Below are 19,885 nucleotides of genomic sequence, written 5' to 3'. Positions count from 1 at the left end.
CTCTGGATTAGGCCCAAATGAATGGGCCTAGTCAGGAGGGAGTGCCTTCAGGCGGATGTCGCGGGGTGAATCTGCCTGAAAAAATGAGCATCTCGCTTCTGATTTAAATGGGAGCCGTCTTTTTGGTCAGGATTTTGAGGCGGATACGGCCTCAAAATCCTGACCGAAAAACCCCGTGTGAAGTTACCCTCACACGTCACACTTTTCAAATTATTATTTTATTAAAATTTTTAAAACCATGTATCATTCACCTTCCACTTCACAGTTATCTGCTACTTTGTGTTGGTCTATCACTTAAAATCTCAACAAAATCCATTTAGGTTTGTGGTTGTGAAGTGTCAAAATGTGAAAAAGTTCAAGGGGCGTGAATACTTTTGCAAGCTACTGTAGCAGCTGCAATGGGGCCTATTACCACTGAGATCTAGTGTGCAGTTAGTAATAATTATAGATGATGGAAGGGAATGTGGAAAACTGAATGTGTTTCCATTGCTTTATTGGGAAATTAAATTACTTTCTTCATATGATGTGATGTCACAGTGTACACAGTAATTTTTTTGTATGTGAATGATTCCTGTGTATTATCCCTGCATTGTGACATCACTGCATATATTAGTTCTTTACTGTGTCCACTATGTCATTACTGTGTGTACTATCACTTTACTATGATATCACTGTGTGTATTATCCCTGTACTATGACATCACTGTGTGTATTATCCCTGTACTGTGACATCACTGTGTGTATTATCCCTGTACTGTGACATCACTGTGTGTATTATCCCTGTACTGTGACATCACTGTGTGTATTATCCCTGTACTATGACATCACTGTGTGTATTATCCCTGTACTGTGACATCACTGTGATTATTATCCCTGTACTGTGACATCACTGTGTGTATTATCTCTGTACTGTGACATCACTACCTTCCTTATTCCTGTACTGTGACATCACTGTGTGTATTATCTCTGTACTGTGACATCACTACCTTCCTTATTCCTGTACTGTGACATCACTGTGTTTGTTTCCTGTACTATGGCTATACTATAAAATGTCTATGCACCATCAAATTCTGATGCCCATTACTTTTTTTAGATTTCTAGGTACATGGTTGTATAGGGGCTCCTATTTGTAGTTTTAAAGTGTCTTAAATGTTGATCACTTCTTGCATTTTTAGGAAGGCCAAGAGTGATTGTATTGTATGTAACCCCCAAATGTAAAGCACCATGGAATTAATGGTGCTATATAAATAAATAAATTATTATTAATAATAATAATAATAATAATATATTTTTTAAGATATTAATTTGTATCACCTCTAGAGGGCTTGAACCCCTGATCATTAAATTGCTTATACCATATAGCCTCCAATGCAGACACTGTATTGCAGTCTATAGTGAAATCGCCCAATTACTATTAATCCCTGCTACAGACAGAGCTTAATAGTAATAAACCATTGGCAGACCTGTACGCCTTCAGGGGGTCCTGGCTGCCATAGCAGTGTAAGAGCTCCCGCAATGCCCATGTGGAATGGCCATTCTGTTCCTCCTAAACATTTATGAATATATTTATAAATTGATGACATGTAATACCAGTTGCTTGTCAAATGGGTATGTCTGTGCACAATCTGACCGTGACAGCACCGGAGTATGGAAGGACAAGCTCCCAATTGGTAGCACTCAATTCTCAACTCCTCATTACTAGGAGGAGTAATAGAGGAACAGCACAAAGTGATAAGAAAAAATTATCACAATTTTTATTAAAAATGAGAATCTAAGAAAACATGTCTGAGGAGGTGATAGATTCTGTTGATCCTGATTTTTATTTGTTATGACAGTTCTAGAAGTGATGCCATCTGATAATACCAAGAAGTATTTGTACTATTTTCATGAAAGTTGCATCATCTATGTATCTCCTTGGAGCGCACAAACACCTCCTCCGTGCACCACTTTTATGTTATCAATGTTCTGGAAGATAGATTTTCAAGTATCCGTGGCATGCCCCATGTTTACTCTGTACAGAAGTACAAAATGATCAGGTTTTCTTGACCTAAAATAAATTCTATTGAGCAAAGTTCAGGAAATAGATAAAAATATGCTTATGGATGGAAAGTAATTCTGCAGGGCCCTTATTCATCCTCGGAACGTGAACTCCATGAGCAAACTAATATAACCTCACCTAGAATTATTTAGTGGTATGTGGGGCTGTTATTTAGTTGTACAATTGCCATATTCTGAGAGTATTCTACTAGTTTTAGCGTTAAAGGGTTAATTTTGTTCTTCCCACCTGTGATAGGCTGTGTAGCATAAATCTTCTTTACATGTCTCACTCCAGGGGTAATATATTCACTCTATACAGTTTATCAGTCTTAGAATGTTGAGGGTTACATGTAGGCCCCCCCTGTTGCAACTGTGACCCCTATACTTATGTAATTTGGTGCATGGGCCCCTAAGGCTACAGGGCCTCAGTGTGGCAATAATGTAAGGGAATCTGATCCTTGGCCTACTGTTGCAGGTACTAATGTTTCATAGATAACTTTGTATTTTATGCATGTGTAATGGAATCCAATGCAAATATGTTTGGCAAGAGAATATTATACATCAGTATGTTATTGTTTTTTTTAAATAATCATACAAAATATGGTAACTTTCTATATTCATTGCATTACTTATCCTGTACTGATCCTGAGTTACATCCTGTATTATACTCCAGAGCTGCGCTCATTATTCTGCTGGTGCAGTCACTGTGTACATACATTACATTACTTATACTGTACTGATCCTGAGTTACATCCTGTATTATACTCCAGAGCTGCACTCACCATTCTGCTGGTGCAGTCACTGTGTACATACATTACATTACTTATCCTGTACTGATCCTGAGTTACATCCTGTATTATACTCCAGAGCTGCACTCACTATTCTGCTGGTACAGTCACTGTGTATATACATTACATTACTTATCCTGTACTGATCCTGAGTTACATCCTGTATTATACTCCAGAGCTGCACTCACCATTCTGCTGGTGCAGTCACTGTGTACATACATTACATTACTTATCCTGTACTGATCCTGAGTTACATCCTGTATTATACTCCAGAGCTGCACTCACTATTCTGCTGGTGCAGTCACTGTGTACATACATTACATTACTTATACTGTACTGATCCTGAGTTACATCCTGTATTATACTCCAGAGCTGCACTCACCATTCTGCTGGTGCAGTCACTGTGTACATACATTACATTACTTATCCTGTACTGATCCTGAGTTACATCCTGTATTATACTCCAGAGCTGCACTCACTATTCTGCTGGTACAGTCACTGTGTACATACATTACATTACTTATCCTGTACTGATCCTGAGTTACATCCTGTATTATACTCCAGAGCTGCGCTCACTATTCTGCTGGTACAGTCACTGTGTACATACATTACATTACTTATCCTGTACTGATCCTGAGTTACATCCTGTATTATACTTCAGAGCTTCACTCACTATTCTGCTGGTGCAGTCGCTGTGTACATACATTACATTACTTATCCTGTACTGATCCTGAGTTACATCCTGTATTATACTCCAGAGCTGCACTCACTATTCTGCTGGTGCAGTCACTGTGTACATACATTACTTATCCTGTACTGATCCTGAGTTACATCCTGTATTATACTCCAGAGCTGCACTCACTATTCTGCTGGTGCAACCACTGTGTACATACATTACATTACTTATCCTGTACTGATCCTGAGTTACATCCTGTATTATACTCCAGAGCTGCGCTCACTATTCTGCTGGTGCAGTCACTGTGTACATACATTACATTACTTATCCTGTACTGATCCTGAGTTACATCCTGTATTATACTCCAGAGCTGCACTCACTATTCTGCTGGTGCAGCCACTGTGTACATACATTACATTACTTATCCTGTACTGATCCTGAATTACATCCTGTATTATACTCCAGAGCTGCACTCACTATTCTGCTGGTGCAGCCACTGTGTACATACATTACATTACTTATCCTGTACTGATCCTGAGTTACATCCTGTATTATACTCCAGAGCTGCGCTCACTATTCTGCTGGTGCAGTCACTGTGTACATACATTACATTACTTATCCTGTACTGATCCTGAGTTACATCCTGTATTATACTCCAGAGCTGCGCTCACTATTCTGCTGGCGCAGTCACTGTGTACATACATTACATTACTTATCCTGTACTGATCCTGAGTTACATCCTGTATTATACTCCAGAGCTGCGCTCACTATTCTGCTGGTGCAGTCACTGTGTACATACATTACATTACTTATCCTGTATTGATCCTGAGTTACATCCTGTATTATACTCAAAAGCTACACTCGCCCTTTTGCTATATCTATCACAGCAGGGGCATAACCATAGGTTAATGGTCCCTGGGGTAATAGTTCAGCTTTGGCCTCCTCCTCCTTACTGCTCTCAAACATTCAATGTCCATCTGACTCATCCTGCGGAACGATAAAGCAAGTCAATGTTGGGCTCACACGGAAAGAGGTTGAAATAGAACAGAGCAGATAATTTGGCGTTTTTATTTACATCATCTGCATTACTAATATCCAAACTTATTAAACTTTTTGTAGGAGTGCTTCTTTAGTGTGTTGGAGTAATGATGTGCAGACCAGATTCAGCTCAATACCTTCTGGGAAATCATATTTATGCTCTGGTGAGAAGTATACTCACACACACAGAGGTTCGGACTGGCCCTCCTGTGGACTGGTGAATCCCCCGCTAGTCATGTGCCTTTAGAAGACTCTACCAAACCAACACTGCTTTTTTTTTTAACAGGCAGTGGAGGTTTGGCAATGATCGCAGCCGCAAGGGGTTCAACCGCGACCAGAGTACTATGGGACCTGCTGGAGCACCACGATAGCAGCAATGTCAGAAGGACCTGACTTTAGTCACCCACAGAAGAAGACCGAAGAAGATGCAAGAGACTGCCAGAAGGGGCAAGGATTTCTAGGAGAGACGAGGTATGATGAGTACAAGTGTTTGTTATTTTCAATCACCCTGAGACTCTACTTATTATACTTTGGAGTCTAAGGAGACCCATTGTATAAGAATAGCACAAAAACTAATTTGATTGCCGAACTTCATGAATATTCGTCGAATATCATGGGGTCGCCGGAAGCGACATAAGGGGCAACTCCTGTTAGCATTGTATACTGTTTGGGGCCACCGTAGGGTGAATTATGTACTGTGTGGGGTTACTGTGCAGCATAATATACTATGTCGGGCCCACTGTTGAGCACATTATACTATGTTGGGGGTCATTGTTGAGCACATAATACTATGTGGGGGGCCACTGTTGACCCAATTATACAGTGTGGAGGCCACTGTAAAGCACATTATACCATGTGGGTGCCACTGTGGAGCAAATTATACCATATGGAGGCCACTGTGGAGCACATTATACTGTTTGTGGACCACTGTGGAGTACATTATTCTCTGTGGATGCCACAGTGGAGCAAATTATTCCACGTGGGGGCTGCTGTGGAGCACATTATAATGTTTGTCGGCCACTGTTGGGCACATTATTGCCTGTGGGGGCCACTGAGGAGCACATTATCTCTTAGACTTTTAGGACGCTGTAGATTAGATGTGTACCAGAACACACAGCTCCCAGTATTGTTTCCATGCTGGGCGCTTCTCACTCACCATATTCTTGACAACCGCAGTTGTGGGTACTTTAGCTGTTTGGACCATGTTAATGTCAGCAATTGCAGGAGCCACGCTGCTTGCTTGCCATACATAGTGTAGAGGTGGGTTTAGGTAGGTGGTGCACATTGTTTGGTGGGTGGGCTGCATGGTATTGTTATTACTTGTAGCTGCGTCGCTGTGTCGATACAAGTGATCTGCAGTGGTCCTGGTGGTGGGCCCCTACTGGTGGATCCTAGACATACCAGTCTAATGCTGCACACAGAAGGAATGTATAAAAGTCCCAATTTCTTGTAATAGGATTCAGCCTTTTATATCATTTTACAGATAAGAAAACCGCACGGCCAGATCACCCGCCACTGAAATGAATGCTTGTTTAATGATTGTGCAGTGTGACTGGCCGCACAGTTCTGTGGATATACATAATCATGTGTTTCTTAGCTAGTTTAACGCTAAACAATGTAAGTTTTTTCCATGATGAGGGTTCTGTCATATAGCAGATGGAAAATCAGGGTCATCTATCCCTTCTGCCCCATGTAACTATCCTATTAATATTATAAATGTGAAAGTTTGTGAGTTTGGATGTTTGTCGGTTTGTGTGTTCGGATGTTTGTTAGTCAATCACGCAAAACCCGCTAGACCGATTTGGCTGAAATTTTCCACAAACATAGTTAATGCACCCCATTGCGCAATAGGCTACTTTTCATCACAATAGCGCACATACGTTTTTCCCAGGACCCCCACAAACCCCAAACTCACACCACCATCTCTGCAATCTCACACACTTTGGACCATAGCAAGCCACAAAATTCCTATTGCCCTCTGCAGCCTCGCCCCTAACCCCACACAATCACATATACATATACTTTACCACTTTGCCCCTCACCTTAATGATACTCCAGGAGGCGCTCTTTAACGCTCCGGAGCAGCCATGTTTGCCGACCCCCACCGCTCTGACAATCTGCGACACCGCCCACCCATGTCAATACCCCTAGGCGGTCTAATAAATGCAAAAAAAAAAGTTTAAAAAAAGTAAAAAAATATTAAAAACAACAAAAAAAAAGGATTAAAAATTCAAATCACCCCCCTTTCCCTAGAACACATATAAAAGTAGTTAAAAACTGTGAAACACATACATGTTAGGTATCCCCGCGTCCAAAATTGCCCGCTCTACAAAGCTATACAAATATTTTTCCTGTTCGGTAAACGCCGTAGCGGGAAAAATGGTCAAAAGTGCCAAACCGCCGTTTTTTCACTGTTTTGATTCTGATAAAAATTTGAATAAAAAGTGATCAAAGCAATAACATTTCCTAAAAATGGTAGAACTACAAAGTACACCCAGTCCCGCAAAAAAAGACGCCATATACATCCCCGTACATGCACGTATAAAAAAGTTACGGCTGTCGGAATATGGCGACTTTTCAAAAAAATTTTTTTTAACAGTTTTGGATTTTTTTTAAGGGGTCAAAATGTAAATAAAACCATATAAATTTGGTATCCCCGGAATCGTAATGAAACACAGAATACAGGGGACATGTCATTTTGGTTGCACAGTGAACGCCGTAAAACCAAAGCCCGTAAGAAAATCGCAGAAATGCATTTTTTCTTGAAATCCACCCCATTTTGAATTTTTTCCCTGCTTCCCAGTACATTATATAGAATAATTAATGGTGGCATCATGAAGACAAATTTGTCCCGCAAAAATTAAGACCTCATATGGCTCTAGGAGCGGAGAAATACAAAAGTTATGGGGTTTAGAAGGAGGGGAGTCAAAAACGAAAATCAAAAAATGCCATCGGCGGGAAAGGGTTAACTTCAAATACCTCTGTCCCAAAGTCACTATGTAAAGTTTCTCACAACACCGTATATATAGCAGCTCAAATACAAAGTAACTTCAACACAAAAATCTCATGTATTGTCTGAATTACAGCAAAAACAAGATACAAACTTACATTTCATATCCCATACCTTATACACACTACGAAAACCTTACCCGCACCTGTATATACCCACTGCTACAATCACCGCAGACGAAGTCGCGGGTACCAGCTAGCAGTATATACATCATATATACCCCTGGCCCATGGGAACTTTCCCCACAGGAGGGCAGCATGTAGCAGCTGGCTCCTATGAGCTGAATGACACTGACTATGACAATGACTACAACAGTGCTATTGCAACATTAAGCTGCAGCTATATAATAGTATACAGCTCTCAGCTAAGATCTCTGTGGGTTACAAAGCCATTATGTCCAGCAGAAGCCTGGGGCAGCATTGCATGTATGACCTTTTTCTGATACAGAGTCATAATATACATTATACTTCAGAGCTGCACTCACTATTGAGCTGGTGGAGTTACTACACATACATTACATAACTTATTGTATCTTTTACCGCTCATGAGTTACATCCTAAACTGCAGTAACAAATCTATTACTTGTTACTGGGAACAACCAACAAGCTGTTAAAAAACAGCCCTCTGGTAATGTATGGATACAGAAGCAAGAAGAAGTATAAGTGGTGACTAGAGATGAGCGAACACTAAAATGTTCGAGGTTCTAAATCCGATTCGAACAGCTGCTCACTGTTCGAACGGGTTTCGAACCCCATTATAGTCTATGTGGAACATATACTCGTTAAGGGGGAAACCCAAATCCGTCTCAGGAGGGTCACCAAGTCCACTATGACACCACAGGAAATGATGCCAACACCTCTAGAATGACACTGGGACAGCAGGGGAAGCATGTCTGGGGGCATCTAACACACCAAAGACCCTCTATTACCCCAACATCACAGCCTAACAACTACACACTTTACACACTCAATACCACCTCTCAGACAGTAGGAAAACACCTTGAAACATGTGTATTTGGCCCTTGGAGTGAGGATAGCTTGTCACCAGCAGTGAATTTGGCCCTTGTAGTAAGTTGAGGTTGGCACCAACATTGCTTTTGAAAATCAGGGTGGATTGAGCCTCTAACCAGCACAGTTTGGGGAAATTCATGGTGGAGGGAGCCTCTAACCAGCCCAGTTTGGGGAAATTCATGGTGGAGGGAGCCTCTAACCAGCCAAGTTTTGTGAAATTCATGGTGGAAGGAGCCTCTAACCAGCCAAGTTTTGGGAAATTCATGGTGGAGGGAGCCTCTAACCAGCACAGTTTTGTGAAATTCATGGTGGAGGGAGCCTCTAACCAGCACAGTTTTGTGAAATTCATGGTGGAGGGAGCCTCTAACCAGCACAGTTTGGGGAAATTCATGGTGGAGGGAGCCTCTAACCAGCACAGTTTGGGGAAATTCATGGTGGAAGGAGCCTCTAACCAGCCCAGTTTGGGGAAATTCATGGTGGAGGGAGCCTCTAACCAGCACAGTTTGGGGAAATTCATGGTGGAGGAAGCCTCTAACCAGCACAGTTTGGGGAAATTCATGGTGGAGGGAGCCTCTAACCAGCCAAGTTTTGTGAAATTCATGGTGGAGGGAGCCTCTAACCAGCCCAGTTTGGGGAAATTCATGGTGGAGGGAGCCTCTAACCAGCCAAGTTTTGTGAAATTCATGGTGGAAGGAGCCTCTAACCAGCCAAGTTTTGGGAAATTCATGGTGGAGGGAGCCTCTAACCAGCACAGTTTTGTGAAATTCATGGTGGAGGGAGCCTCTAACCAGCACAGTTTTGTGAAATTCATGGTGGAGGGAGCCTCTAACCAGCACAGTTTGGGGAAATTCATGGTGGAGGGAGCCTCTAACCAGCACATTTTGGGGAAATTCATGGTGGAAGGAGCCTCTAACCAGCCCAGTTTGGGGAAATTCATGGTGGAGGGAGCCTCTAACCAGCACAGTTTGGGGAAATTCATGGTGGAGGAAGCCTCTAACCAGCACAGTTTGGGGAAATTCATGGTGGAAGGAGCCTCTAACCAGCCAAGTTTTGTGAAATTCATGGTGGAGGGAGCCTCTAACCAGCACAGTTTTGGGAAATTCATGGTGGAGGGAGCCTCTAACCAGCACAGTTTGGGGAAATTCATGGTGGAGGGAGCCTCTAACCAGCACAGTTTGGGGAAATTCATGGTGGAGGGAGCCTCTAACCAGCACAGTTTGGGGAAATTCATGGTGGAGGGAGCCTCTAACCAGCACAGTTTGGGGAAATTCATGGTGGAGGGAGCCTCTAACCAGCACAGTTTTGGGAAATTCATGGTGGAGGGAGCCTCTAACCAGCACAGTTTGGGGAAATTCATGGTGGAGGGAGCCTCTAACCAGCACAGTTTGGGGAAATTCATGGTGGAGGGAGCCTCTAACCAGCACAGTTTGGGGAAATCCATGGTGGAGGGAGCCTCTAACCAGCACAGTTTTGTGAAATTCATGGTGGAAGGAGACTCTAACCAGAAGAGTTGTGTGAAATCAGGGTGGAGGGAGCCTCTAACCAGCAGAGTTGTTGGAAATCAGGGTGGAGGGAGCCTCTAACCAGCAGAGTTGTTGGAAATCAGGGTGGAGGGAGCCTCTAACCAGCAGAGTTGTAAGAAATCAGGGTGGAGAGAGCCTCTAACCAGCAGAGTTGTGGGAAATCAGGGTGGAGAGAGCCTCTAACCAGCAGAGTTGTGGGAAATCACAGTGGAGGGAGCCTCTAACCAGCAGAGTTGTGGGAAATCAGGGTGGAGGGAGCCTCTAACCAGCAGAGTTGTGGGAAATCAGGGTGGAGGGAGCCTCTAACCAGCAGAGTTGTGGGAAATCAGGGTGGAGGGAGCCTCTAACCAGCAGAGTTGTGAGAAATTAGGGTGGAGGGAGCCTCTAACCAGCATAGTTGTGGGAAATCAGGGTGGAGGGAGCCTAGTAGTAGCAGAATTGTGCAACGCTTATGGTGGATGAGTATGAGGATGCGGAGGAATTGGAGAGGTTGAGCACAGACATGGAGTTTCATGTTGGGGTGCTTTACACAGGTTGGCACGAAAATGATGCGATTGGCCCTCCCCTCTACCGGAATAAAAGAGGAGATGTTGTTTGTATACTGGGGGTCAAGGATAGCAAAGATCCAGTACTGGTTGTCCTCCATGATTTTGACAATACGCTTGTCAGTTGTAAAGCACCCCAACATGAACTCAGCCATGTCTGCCACAGTGTTAGTTGGCATGACTCCTCTGGCCCCACCGGAAAGTTCAATCTCCATTTCCTCCTCATCCTCCCTTTCTACCCATCCGCGCTGCAACAATGGGACGATTCGAAGTTGCCCGGAAGCCTCCTGTATCACCACCACATCATCGGACAGTTCTTCCTCCTCCTCCTCCTCCTCTTCCTCCATTAAATGCAATGAAGCGGACAGATGTGTGGACCTACTCTCCAGCTGTGATGGATCGGATGCTATCCCTGACTCCTCTGTGTGATCTGGGTTATCCCTGATGTCAATCAGGGATTCTCTCAGCACACACAAGAGCGGGATTGTAAGGCTCACCATCGCATCTTCAGAGCTCACCCTCCTTGTGGACTCCTCAAACACCCGTAGGATGTCACAAAGGTCTCTCATCCATGGCCACTCATGGATGAGAAACTGAGGCAGCTGACTTTGTGGCACCATATGGTTTTGTAGCTGGTATTCCATCAAAGGTCTCTGCTGCTCAACCACTATACTCAACATCTGAAACGTTGAGTTCCAGCGTGTGGGGACGTCGCACAAAAGCCGGTGTTGTGGCACCTGCAGGCGTTGCTGGAGAGATTTTAAGCTAGCAGCGGCTACTGTCGACTTGCGAAAGTGGGCGCAAATGTGCCACACTTTCACCAGTAGCTCCGGAACATTTGGGTAGCTCTTTAGGAAACGTTGCACCACTAGGTTGAAGACGTGGGCCAGGCATGGAACATGTTGGAGTCCGGCAAGCTCCAGAGCTGCTACCAGGTTCCGGTCGTTATCACAAACAACCATGCCTGGGCCCAGGTGCAGCGGCTCAAACCATATTGCCGTCTCATCGAGGAGGGCATCCCTCACCTCGGAGGCAGTGTGCTGTCTGTCCCCCAAGCTGATCAGCTTCAGCACGGCCTGCTGACGTCTACCAATGCCAGTGCTACAACGTTTCCAACTCGTAGCTGGGGTCAATCTAACAGCGGAGGAGGAGGCGGTGGAGGAGGAGGGTGTTCTTCCCGTGTCCCTGCCACGAATGTTAGGCGGGGAGACGAGGTACACCGGGCCAGTTTGGGAAGCAGTCCTAGCCTCAACTACATTCACCCAGTGTGCCGTCAGTGAAATGTAGCATCCCTGTCCGCATGCACTTGTCCACGCATGGGTGGTCAAGTGGACCTTTGTGCAAAGCGCAGAACTAAGGGCCCGCCTGATGTTGAGTGACACGTGCTGGTGCAAGGCGGGGACGGCACACCGGGAGAAGTAGTGACGGCTAGGGACGGCATAGCGAGGTGCCGCAGTTGCCATCAGGTCCAGGAAGGCGGGAGTTTCAACAAGCCAGAACGCCAACATCTCCTGGGTCAGCAGTTTAGCGATGTTGGCGTTCAAGGCTTGCGCGTGTGGGTGGTTAGCTGTGTATTTCTGCCACCGCTCCAATGTCTGAGAGATGGTGGGTTGTTGTAAAGAAGCGCCTGATGGTGCCTTTGATGGTGCAGGAGAAGGAGATAAGACAGGAACAGGGGAGGATGAGGGAGAAGTCAACAAAGTGGCGGAGGCAGATGAAGTGGTGTCCTGGCTCGTCCTCTGGAGTGCATCGCCAGCACTGTGAGCAGTGGCAGAGGCAGAGTCAGTGGCGTGAATGGCGGGCGATTCCAGTGCTTGGATTCCAAATGACGGCGCATTGAAGTGGTGGACAGGTTGCTCTTCTCAGAGCCCCTACTCAATTTCAAGAGGCAAATTGTGCAGACAACACTATATCTGTCCTCAGCGCATTCCTTGAAAAAACTCCACACCTTCGAGAAATGTACCCTCGAGTTGGGAGTTTTTTGGGGCTGGGTACGAACTGGAACATCTTGGGAGATTCCGGGTGTGGCCTGGCTTCGCCTAAGCTGCTGACCTCTGCCTCTGCCTCTAGCTACCCTTTTTGGTGCTGCACCTGCCTCAACATCCACACTACTTTCCCCGCTTGACATCCCCCCTGTCCAGATCGGGTCAGTGTCCTCATCATCCACCACCTCCTCTTCCAACTCCTGTCTCATCTCCTCCTCCTGCACAATGCGCATGTCAACTGGCTGCCCTGACGGCAACTGCATCTCATCGTCGTCGATGAGGGTGGGTTGCTGGTCATCTGCCACCAAATCGAACGGAGATGGAGGAGACTCCAGTGTTTGATCATCTGGACACAGATGCTCGTCTGTTAGGTCCGTGGAATCGCGAAATGGAGGGGCAGGTTGAGGGACAATGAAAGGAGCGGAGAACAGCTCTGGGGAGCAGGGACAGTTGAGGTTATTGTTCTGGGAAGATTGGGAATTTTGTGAGGAAGGAGGACAAGACTGTTGGGTAAGAGGAGGAGAGGAGGCAGAGGCTGACTGGCTGGTGGACAATGTGCTGTAAGCGTTATCCGACAGCCATTGCAAGACCTGTTCCTGGTTCTCGGGCCTACTAAGGTTTATACTCTGCAGTTTAGTTAATGTGGCAAGCAACCCTGGCACTGTGGAGCGGCGCAATGCTTGCTGCCCCACAGGAGTAGACACGGGACGCCCTGTGGCTTCACCGCTAACTTGCTCCCCAGAACCATTCCCCCGACCTCGCCCACGGCCTCATCCACGTCCCTTTCCGGGAGCCTTGCGCATTTCAATATGCTTTTCTTGCTTAAATACACTCAGAACCTGGGTGTATATGCCAATGCCAATAAATTGAGGGTGTATGCAGGCCCCAATTTATTGGGTGGTATTAACACTCAGAACCTGGGTGTTTATGCGAATATAAACAACTTAAGGGGGGGGGATGAAGCCTCCAATATATTAGGGGAATTCACACTCCAAAACTGGCACTATATGCCTATAACAACAATTGAGGGTTGTATGAAGGCCCCAATATATTTTGGGAATTAACAGTCAGAAAGTGGCACTATAGGCCAATAGCAAGAATTGAGGATGGTATGAAAGCCCCAATATCTTTTTTCTATTACCAGTCAGACCCTGACACTATATGCCAATAAAAGGAATTGAGGGTGGTATGAAAGGCAAGCCCCAATATCTATTTTGAATTTACAGTCAGACCCTGGCACTATATGCCAAGAGCAAGAATTTAAGTTGTATGTAGCCCCAATATATTCTTTGAATTCCAAGTCAGACCCTGGCACTATATGGCAGTAGCAAGAATTGAGGGTATATGTAACCCCAATATATTCTTTGAATTCCCAGTCAGACCCTGGCACTATATGGCAGTAGCAAGAATTGAGGGTATATGTAGGCCCAATATATTCTTTGAATTCCCAGTCAGACCCTTGCACTATAAGGCAGTAGCAAGAATTGAGGGTGTATGTAACCCCAATATATTCTATGAATTCCCAGTCAGACCCTGGCACTATATGGCAGTAGCAAGAATTGAGGGTGTATGTAACCCCAATATATTCTTTGAATTACCAGTCAGACAATGGCACTATATGGCAGTAGCAAGAATTGAAGGTATTTGTAACCCCAATATATTCTTTGAATTCCCAGTCAGACCCTGGCACTATATGCCAGTAGCTAGAATTGAGGGTATATGTAGGCCCAATATAGTCTTTGAATTCCCAATCAGAAAATGGCACTATATACCAATAGCAAGAATTGAGGGTGTATGTACCCCAATATATTCTTTGAATTCCCAGTCAGACCCTGGCACTATATGGCAGTAGCAAGAATTGAGGGTGTATGTAGCCCCAATTCTATTGTTAGGGGACTTACAGTGTATTCAAGTTAGTTTCTGGGGTGGAGGTGGGGGGGGGGGGCACACCGTTGGAACGTGGATCGGGGGTATATAGGGTATACGGGAATACACTTTCAGTGTATTCCATTCAGGATCCTCAACTCTGTGGAAAGCTGGGTTGCGGCGATTGAGCCCGTCAGTGCCACGTTACACTGACAAGCTTCTCCCTGGAATTTAGCTCTTACAAGAGCTGTTGTGGTTGTCTTCTCCTTCCTATCCTAGCCTGTCCCTGCCTACCCAGAATTTAAGCCCTAGCTAACTGGACGGAAACCTCCGTCCCCGGTGAATTGCAAGCTCAGAATGACGCGAACCTGGGCGGCGCTGTTCTTTTAAATTAGAGGTCACATGTTTTCGGCAGCCAATGGGTTTTTCCTACTTTTTTCAACGTCACCGGTGTCGTAGTTCCTGTCCCACCTACCCTGCGCTGTTATTGGAGCAAAAAAGGCGCCAGGGAAGGTGGGAGGGGAATCGAGTAATGGCGCACTTTACCACGCGGTGTTCGATTCGATTCGAACATGCCGAACAGCCTAATATCCGATCGAACATGTGTTGGATAGAACACTGTTCGCTCATCTCTAATAACAACCATCCACTCAGATGCAGGAATAAATATCAGTCATATATTAGGTAAAATTCGATGAAATGCTTTACGTATAGTATTATAAGGGTTATTCAGGAAGTGTTAAGCTTACTTACTATCCAGGCAGAACCTTGAGTTTTTGGGAAGGTTCTGACTTTGGGACATGTGATAGAAACCAGCACTCGGCACCCAAGTTATTCCACCCTCTCACCCATCGATTAAGAATCTTTTGGTTTCTCAGGCAATTTATTGAAAGATTCCTGTATTTACAGGGTGACAAATTCAGGAAATGTACTCCTTAATGTTCTGTAGGCCAGGAACCACACAGCAGCTTTGGACACTTGGGGAGATCTCATTTGTTTGGGCACGCCAAGCTTTCGTCTTTTCATCATAATATTCATTGGTGAAAATGGGGATGAAGTTATTCCTGCCGCCCACAACATAAAGGCGGTCATCTATAACCGCGGTGCCAAAGTTTCTGCGCCTTTTCAGAATGTTTGGTGCCCTACACCAGGTCTTAGTGAGGGGGCTATAAGTCTCTACAGTGCACAGGCAATTGTGTCCATCATAACCACTAATCTGTTGAAGAAAAATGAAGAAGTATAAAATTCAGTCAATTCCAAAAAATCTATATAGAAAATGTAAAGTAACAATGGATTTGTCTCTAATGTATCTAATTGTATGAATTCTAATATTTAATAATTAAAATATTTTTTTCCTGAACAATTTTTTGGTCGCTTCTCAAACTTATATCTATAATATTGCAGCCTGCGCAAATTAGAAATAAATCTGAAAAAAACCTCTTATTTATTATTTTTTTCTGCATTAGGCTACAGATACAAATACACACCGTGTCCCCGTAAAGAAGAACAGTCATTAACAGCCAAAAATGGCGCATGCACGGTAAGCCTGATATTAATAAAACTGATGATAAAGATGGGCAGGTCAATCTGCTGACTCCATTTATCCTTTATCAACCCCTTTATAGCAGCCAATGAGCCCCGACAGGCCTGGAGCTAAAGTGTCTTCCATCTATATTATAACTAACTTGATGCTGAAAGAGAAAATGTCCATTATCATACCGCAAATACTTTGCCTCTATAGGCTGTGACTCCGGATCCACTACGTCGGCTTTTCATTGGGCTGATGTAGCTCCACTGCCTGCTTTCCGGATTGTAGACCTCGGCTGAAGACAAGCAATCCTGTCCGTTGGATCCACCGCATATATAGATCTGAATGAAATAAAGAATGGACAATAATGTAGCAACCTGCTTCTAAATTCACATTATATAGAAGATTCTTGTAAGCCGCTCCTCCAGACTTAGACATCAAAACAAATTCCTAGTCAGTTATACAGTTTGCAACACACAAAATAAAAGTATAAAAAAGAAAATCCAAAAAAAATTAGCTAGGGCTGGAGGTATAGACATCAAAGTCTCCTTACTTTTCCATTAAGGGTGGTGGCACCAGCATCCTTCCTTTTCTCCTGCATTGAGGAAATTAAAGTCCACCGATTGGCCTCAGGGTCGTAACGTTCCACTGTATGAAGCGTCTGTTGCCCATCAAATCCACCCATGGCGTATATATAATTATCAAGGACGGTAACACAGACATGTCCTCTTTTATAGTTCATGGAGGCTGCTTCATGCCACGTCTTCTTCATGGGGTCAAAGCATTGTACATTTCTGAGGTAGTCCGAACCATCAAATCCACCGATGAGATAAATGTGGCCATTCAGATATGCAGTGCCATGATGGGCTGTAGGTTTCCTCACTGCAGATGTAGCTCTGGTCCACCGGTTGGCTCGGGTGTCATAAGGCCTGATGTTATTAGCCAGTTCTGAGCCAGTATAGCCACAAAGAGCAAATACAATGGCGTATGGTAGGCGAGGTCTCACCATGTTCGGCTTTAAAGTGAGAGCAGTGTTAACAATGGCTTTACAGTCCTCATTGTCTTTGACATACACATTGGCCATGATATTGTTCAGGACGTACTCCTTATTAATCAGGGCCAAGCGGATCTAGCAAGAAATATAAGAGGGTTAAGACATTTTATTTAAAAAAACAAACAAACAACTAATTATCACGGATCTATTTGGGTTTTAAGATAGCCATACACATAAGTATGTTGGTGGTCATTACATGTACCGTATTTTTCGGACTATAAGACGCACTGGACTATAAGACGCACCTAGGTTTTAGAGGAGGAAAATAGGGAAAAAAAAATTTGAAGCAAAAACTGGTAAAATATTTAATATATGGGAGTTGTAGTTTTGCAACAGCTGCAAGGCCACATTGACAGGTGACCCTGCAGCTGTACGGGGATGCATAGAGTGGTTTTTTTTGCGGGGCCAGCTGTACTTTTTAGTTATACCATTTTGGGGGATATCTATTTCTTAGATCACCTTGTATTGAAAAAAAAAAGAGGAGGTGATTTAGAACTTTTATTTATTTCATATTTTTAAAGCTTTTTTTTTTTTTTACTATTTTATTCCCCCCCGGGGGCTTGAGCCTGCGGTCACTTGATCGCAAGTCCCATAGACGGCAATACAACTGTATTGCCGTCTATGGGACATTCTGTCTATTAGTATTACGGCTGGTCATAGAGACCAGCCGCAATACTAATAGAGCAGTGACAGGCCTGGGAGCCTCATTAGGCTCCCGGCTGTCACCCGAACAGGTCGGCTCCTGCGATATCGCCGCGCAGGAGCCGGCCTGCAACTTTACAGGTACGGGGCCGGTGGGGACCGGCCCCGGGGGAGAAGGGGCCACGGATACTGACCCGGCATCCGCTGTACTAGAGAGGCGGATGCCGGGGAGGGATAGACGCCGGGGCCTGAGACATCGCTACGATCCTCTGCCCTTCATGAAGCCAGCTGCGGGGGCACGGGGGAGCCCCTGCCGCTGCTGGCTTCATGCGGGGCAGAGGAGCGCAGCGATGTCGCAGGCCCCGGCACCTGTAATGGCGTCTATCACTTACCGGCTTCCGCCTCTCCATTACAGCGGATGCCAGGCGCCACCTTTAGACTATAAGACGCACTCTTCTTTTCCCCAAAAATTTTGGGGAAAAAAAGTGCGTCTTATAGTCCGAAAAATACGGTAAATGGCTACATACAGAACATTGTGCAGGTAAGCCTTTATTATTCCCCAGATATATATGCTAGGTGGGATCCATACATCCAGTCCCTGATATAGTGATACAGCATGGAGCCTGGACACTGTCATGGCAGCTCTGTTCCTTCTAATGCTATAGCCATACCTGAGGGAGAAGAATTCTCATGGACTCTTTTCTTTCCGCAGGAGCGAAGTTTATCCATCGGACAATGGCCTCAAATACTGCGCTCTCCTCTGTGACGTTTAACTCATCCTTTTCTATGAGCTCTCTAAGTTCTTGTAGTGTTAGCTCAAAGAATTTGTCTGATGTCTTCACTAGTTCTTGAAAGTGGTGGAGGATAAAAGTAAATGTCTTCTGGCGGAGATCAGGGCAGAGGTAATGGCTGGTCACTCTCCATATGTCCAGGAAGTTTTCGAGATCAATCTGACATGCAATAAATTTGCTGCACAGATTGATAATTCCCATTATATTAAATTGGTCAGCCGCAATAAAGAGGTCCATCGCATTTTCAGGCGTTATTTCAGCACTGTTGGTATATGCGTACTCTATTATACTCCACATGGTTTGTGGGTGAACGCCTGGTATGTTATAGACATTTCTGTCTGCACTGCCCAAATCATTTTTGAAAAGAGCCCTGAAAATAGAAAACACATAGAAGTAAAATATCACTATTACTAACCTTCACGTATAAATGTAAAAGGCTACAATTGGGAAGTTCAGGTCCAAGATTTATTTTGGGTCAAACAAGTTCAGTACAAACCAAACCTTAAATTGGCTTAAAACATAGTATAGAACACTGTCAGGGCTCCTAGGAACCTATCTATAAAACATAGTGTATAACACTGTCAAGGCTCCTAGGAACCTATATATATATATATATATATATATATATATATATATATATATATATATATATATATATATATATAACATAGTTCATATAGGGGTACATAGGCCCCCTGTTTTCATGATCAGTGGGGATCCCAGTTGTTGAACACCCTGCTGATCAGACACTTATCTACCATCTATCCTATGTATAGGTGATAAGTTGTCGATTTGGCAAAATCCCTTCAGCTTCAGAAAATATTAAACGCTCACCTGAAATAAGGGCTACAGAGGTCCAGGACGGTTTTATGTACATGAAAGTCAGTGCTCTGGACTCTGATAATGGCATCACATTGCTTGCCCATGAGTGTCAACTCATTGTAGGCATTGCATGCCATGGAGCTGACTTCTGTATGAAATCCATGGCTCATCCATCTACTGCAGGATCTTTTGGCATTGGGAGCCATGAAGCAATTTTTGCGTTTCATAGTGCACCTATCACAGTGCTCAATATCAATTACACTAGAAAGATCGCGTCTTCCTATCACACCGACTTCTAACCACTCAACTGATAAACGGAACGTTGCCGCTGCTAAGTTCCTCCGATGACATCACAGCTTCCTTAGTAATAGAATGTACACGTGTATGAAGAGACACCTCCATAAACAGCGCCTTACTAGTCCATTGGCCGTGTGCGGTTCTGTAATTCTGTCCTATACAAGCAAATAGGGCGGAGCTGCAAATCCGCATATGGCCGCCAATGGTGGGATTATTTCTAGAAGAATTAAACAATTGTTTTAATATTTCATTTTACCCCTCTACACAATTTCTG

General features: G+C 44.4%; 1 protein-coding gene across 1 annotated transcript; it reads right to left on the bottom strand.

Annotated features, from left to right (window-relative positions):
* Positions 1 to 15,396: 15,396 nt before the first annotated feature.
* LOC142189562 (kelch-like protein 10) lies at positions 15,397 to 19,520 on the bottom strand. The gene is made up of 5 exons (XM_075262173.1): positions 19,327 to 19,520; positions 18,373 to 18,862; positions 16,559 to 17,134; positions 16,197 to 16,346; positions 15,397 to 15,693 (listed from the first exon to the last, which is right to left on the bottom strand). Exons 1-5 carry the CDS (start codon positions 19,518 to 19,520, stop codon positions 15,397 to 15,399), a joined length of 1,707 nt encoding a protein of 568 aa, XP_075118274.1.
* Positions 19,521 to 19,885: the final 365 nt, after the last annotated feature.

This window comes from Leptodactylus fuscus, chromosome 1 (assembly GCF_031893055.1).
Source record: "Leptodactylus fuscus isolate aLepFus1 chromosome 1, aLepFus1.hap2, whole genome shotgun sequence".
Lineage (NCBI taxonomy): Eukaryota > Metazoa > Chordata > Amphibia > Anura > Leptodactylidae > Leptodactylus > Leptodactylus fuscus.
Note: the sequence above shows the minus strand (reverse complement) of the source record. Positions and strands in the feature narration are given on the sequence as shown.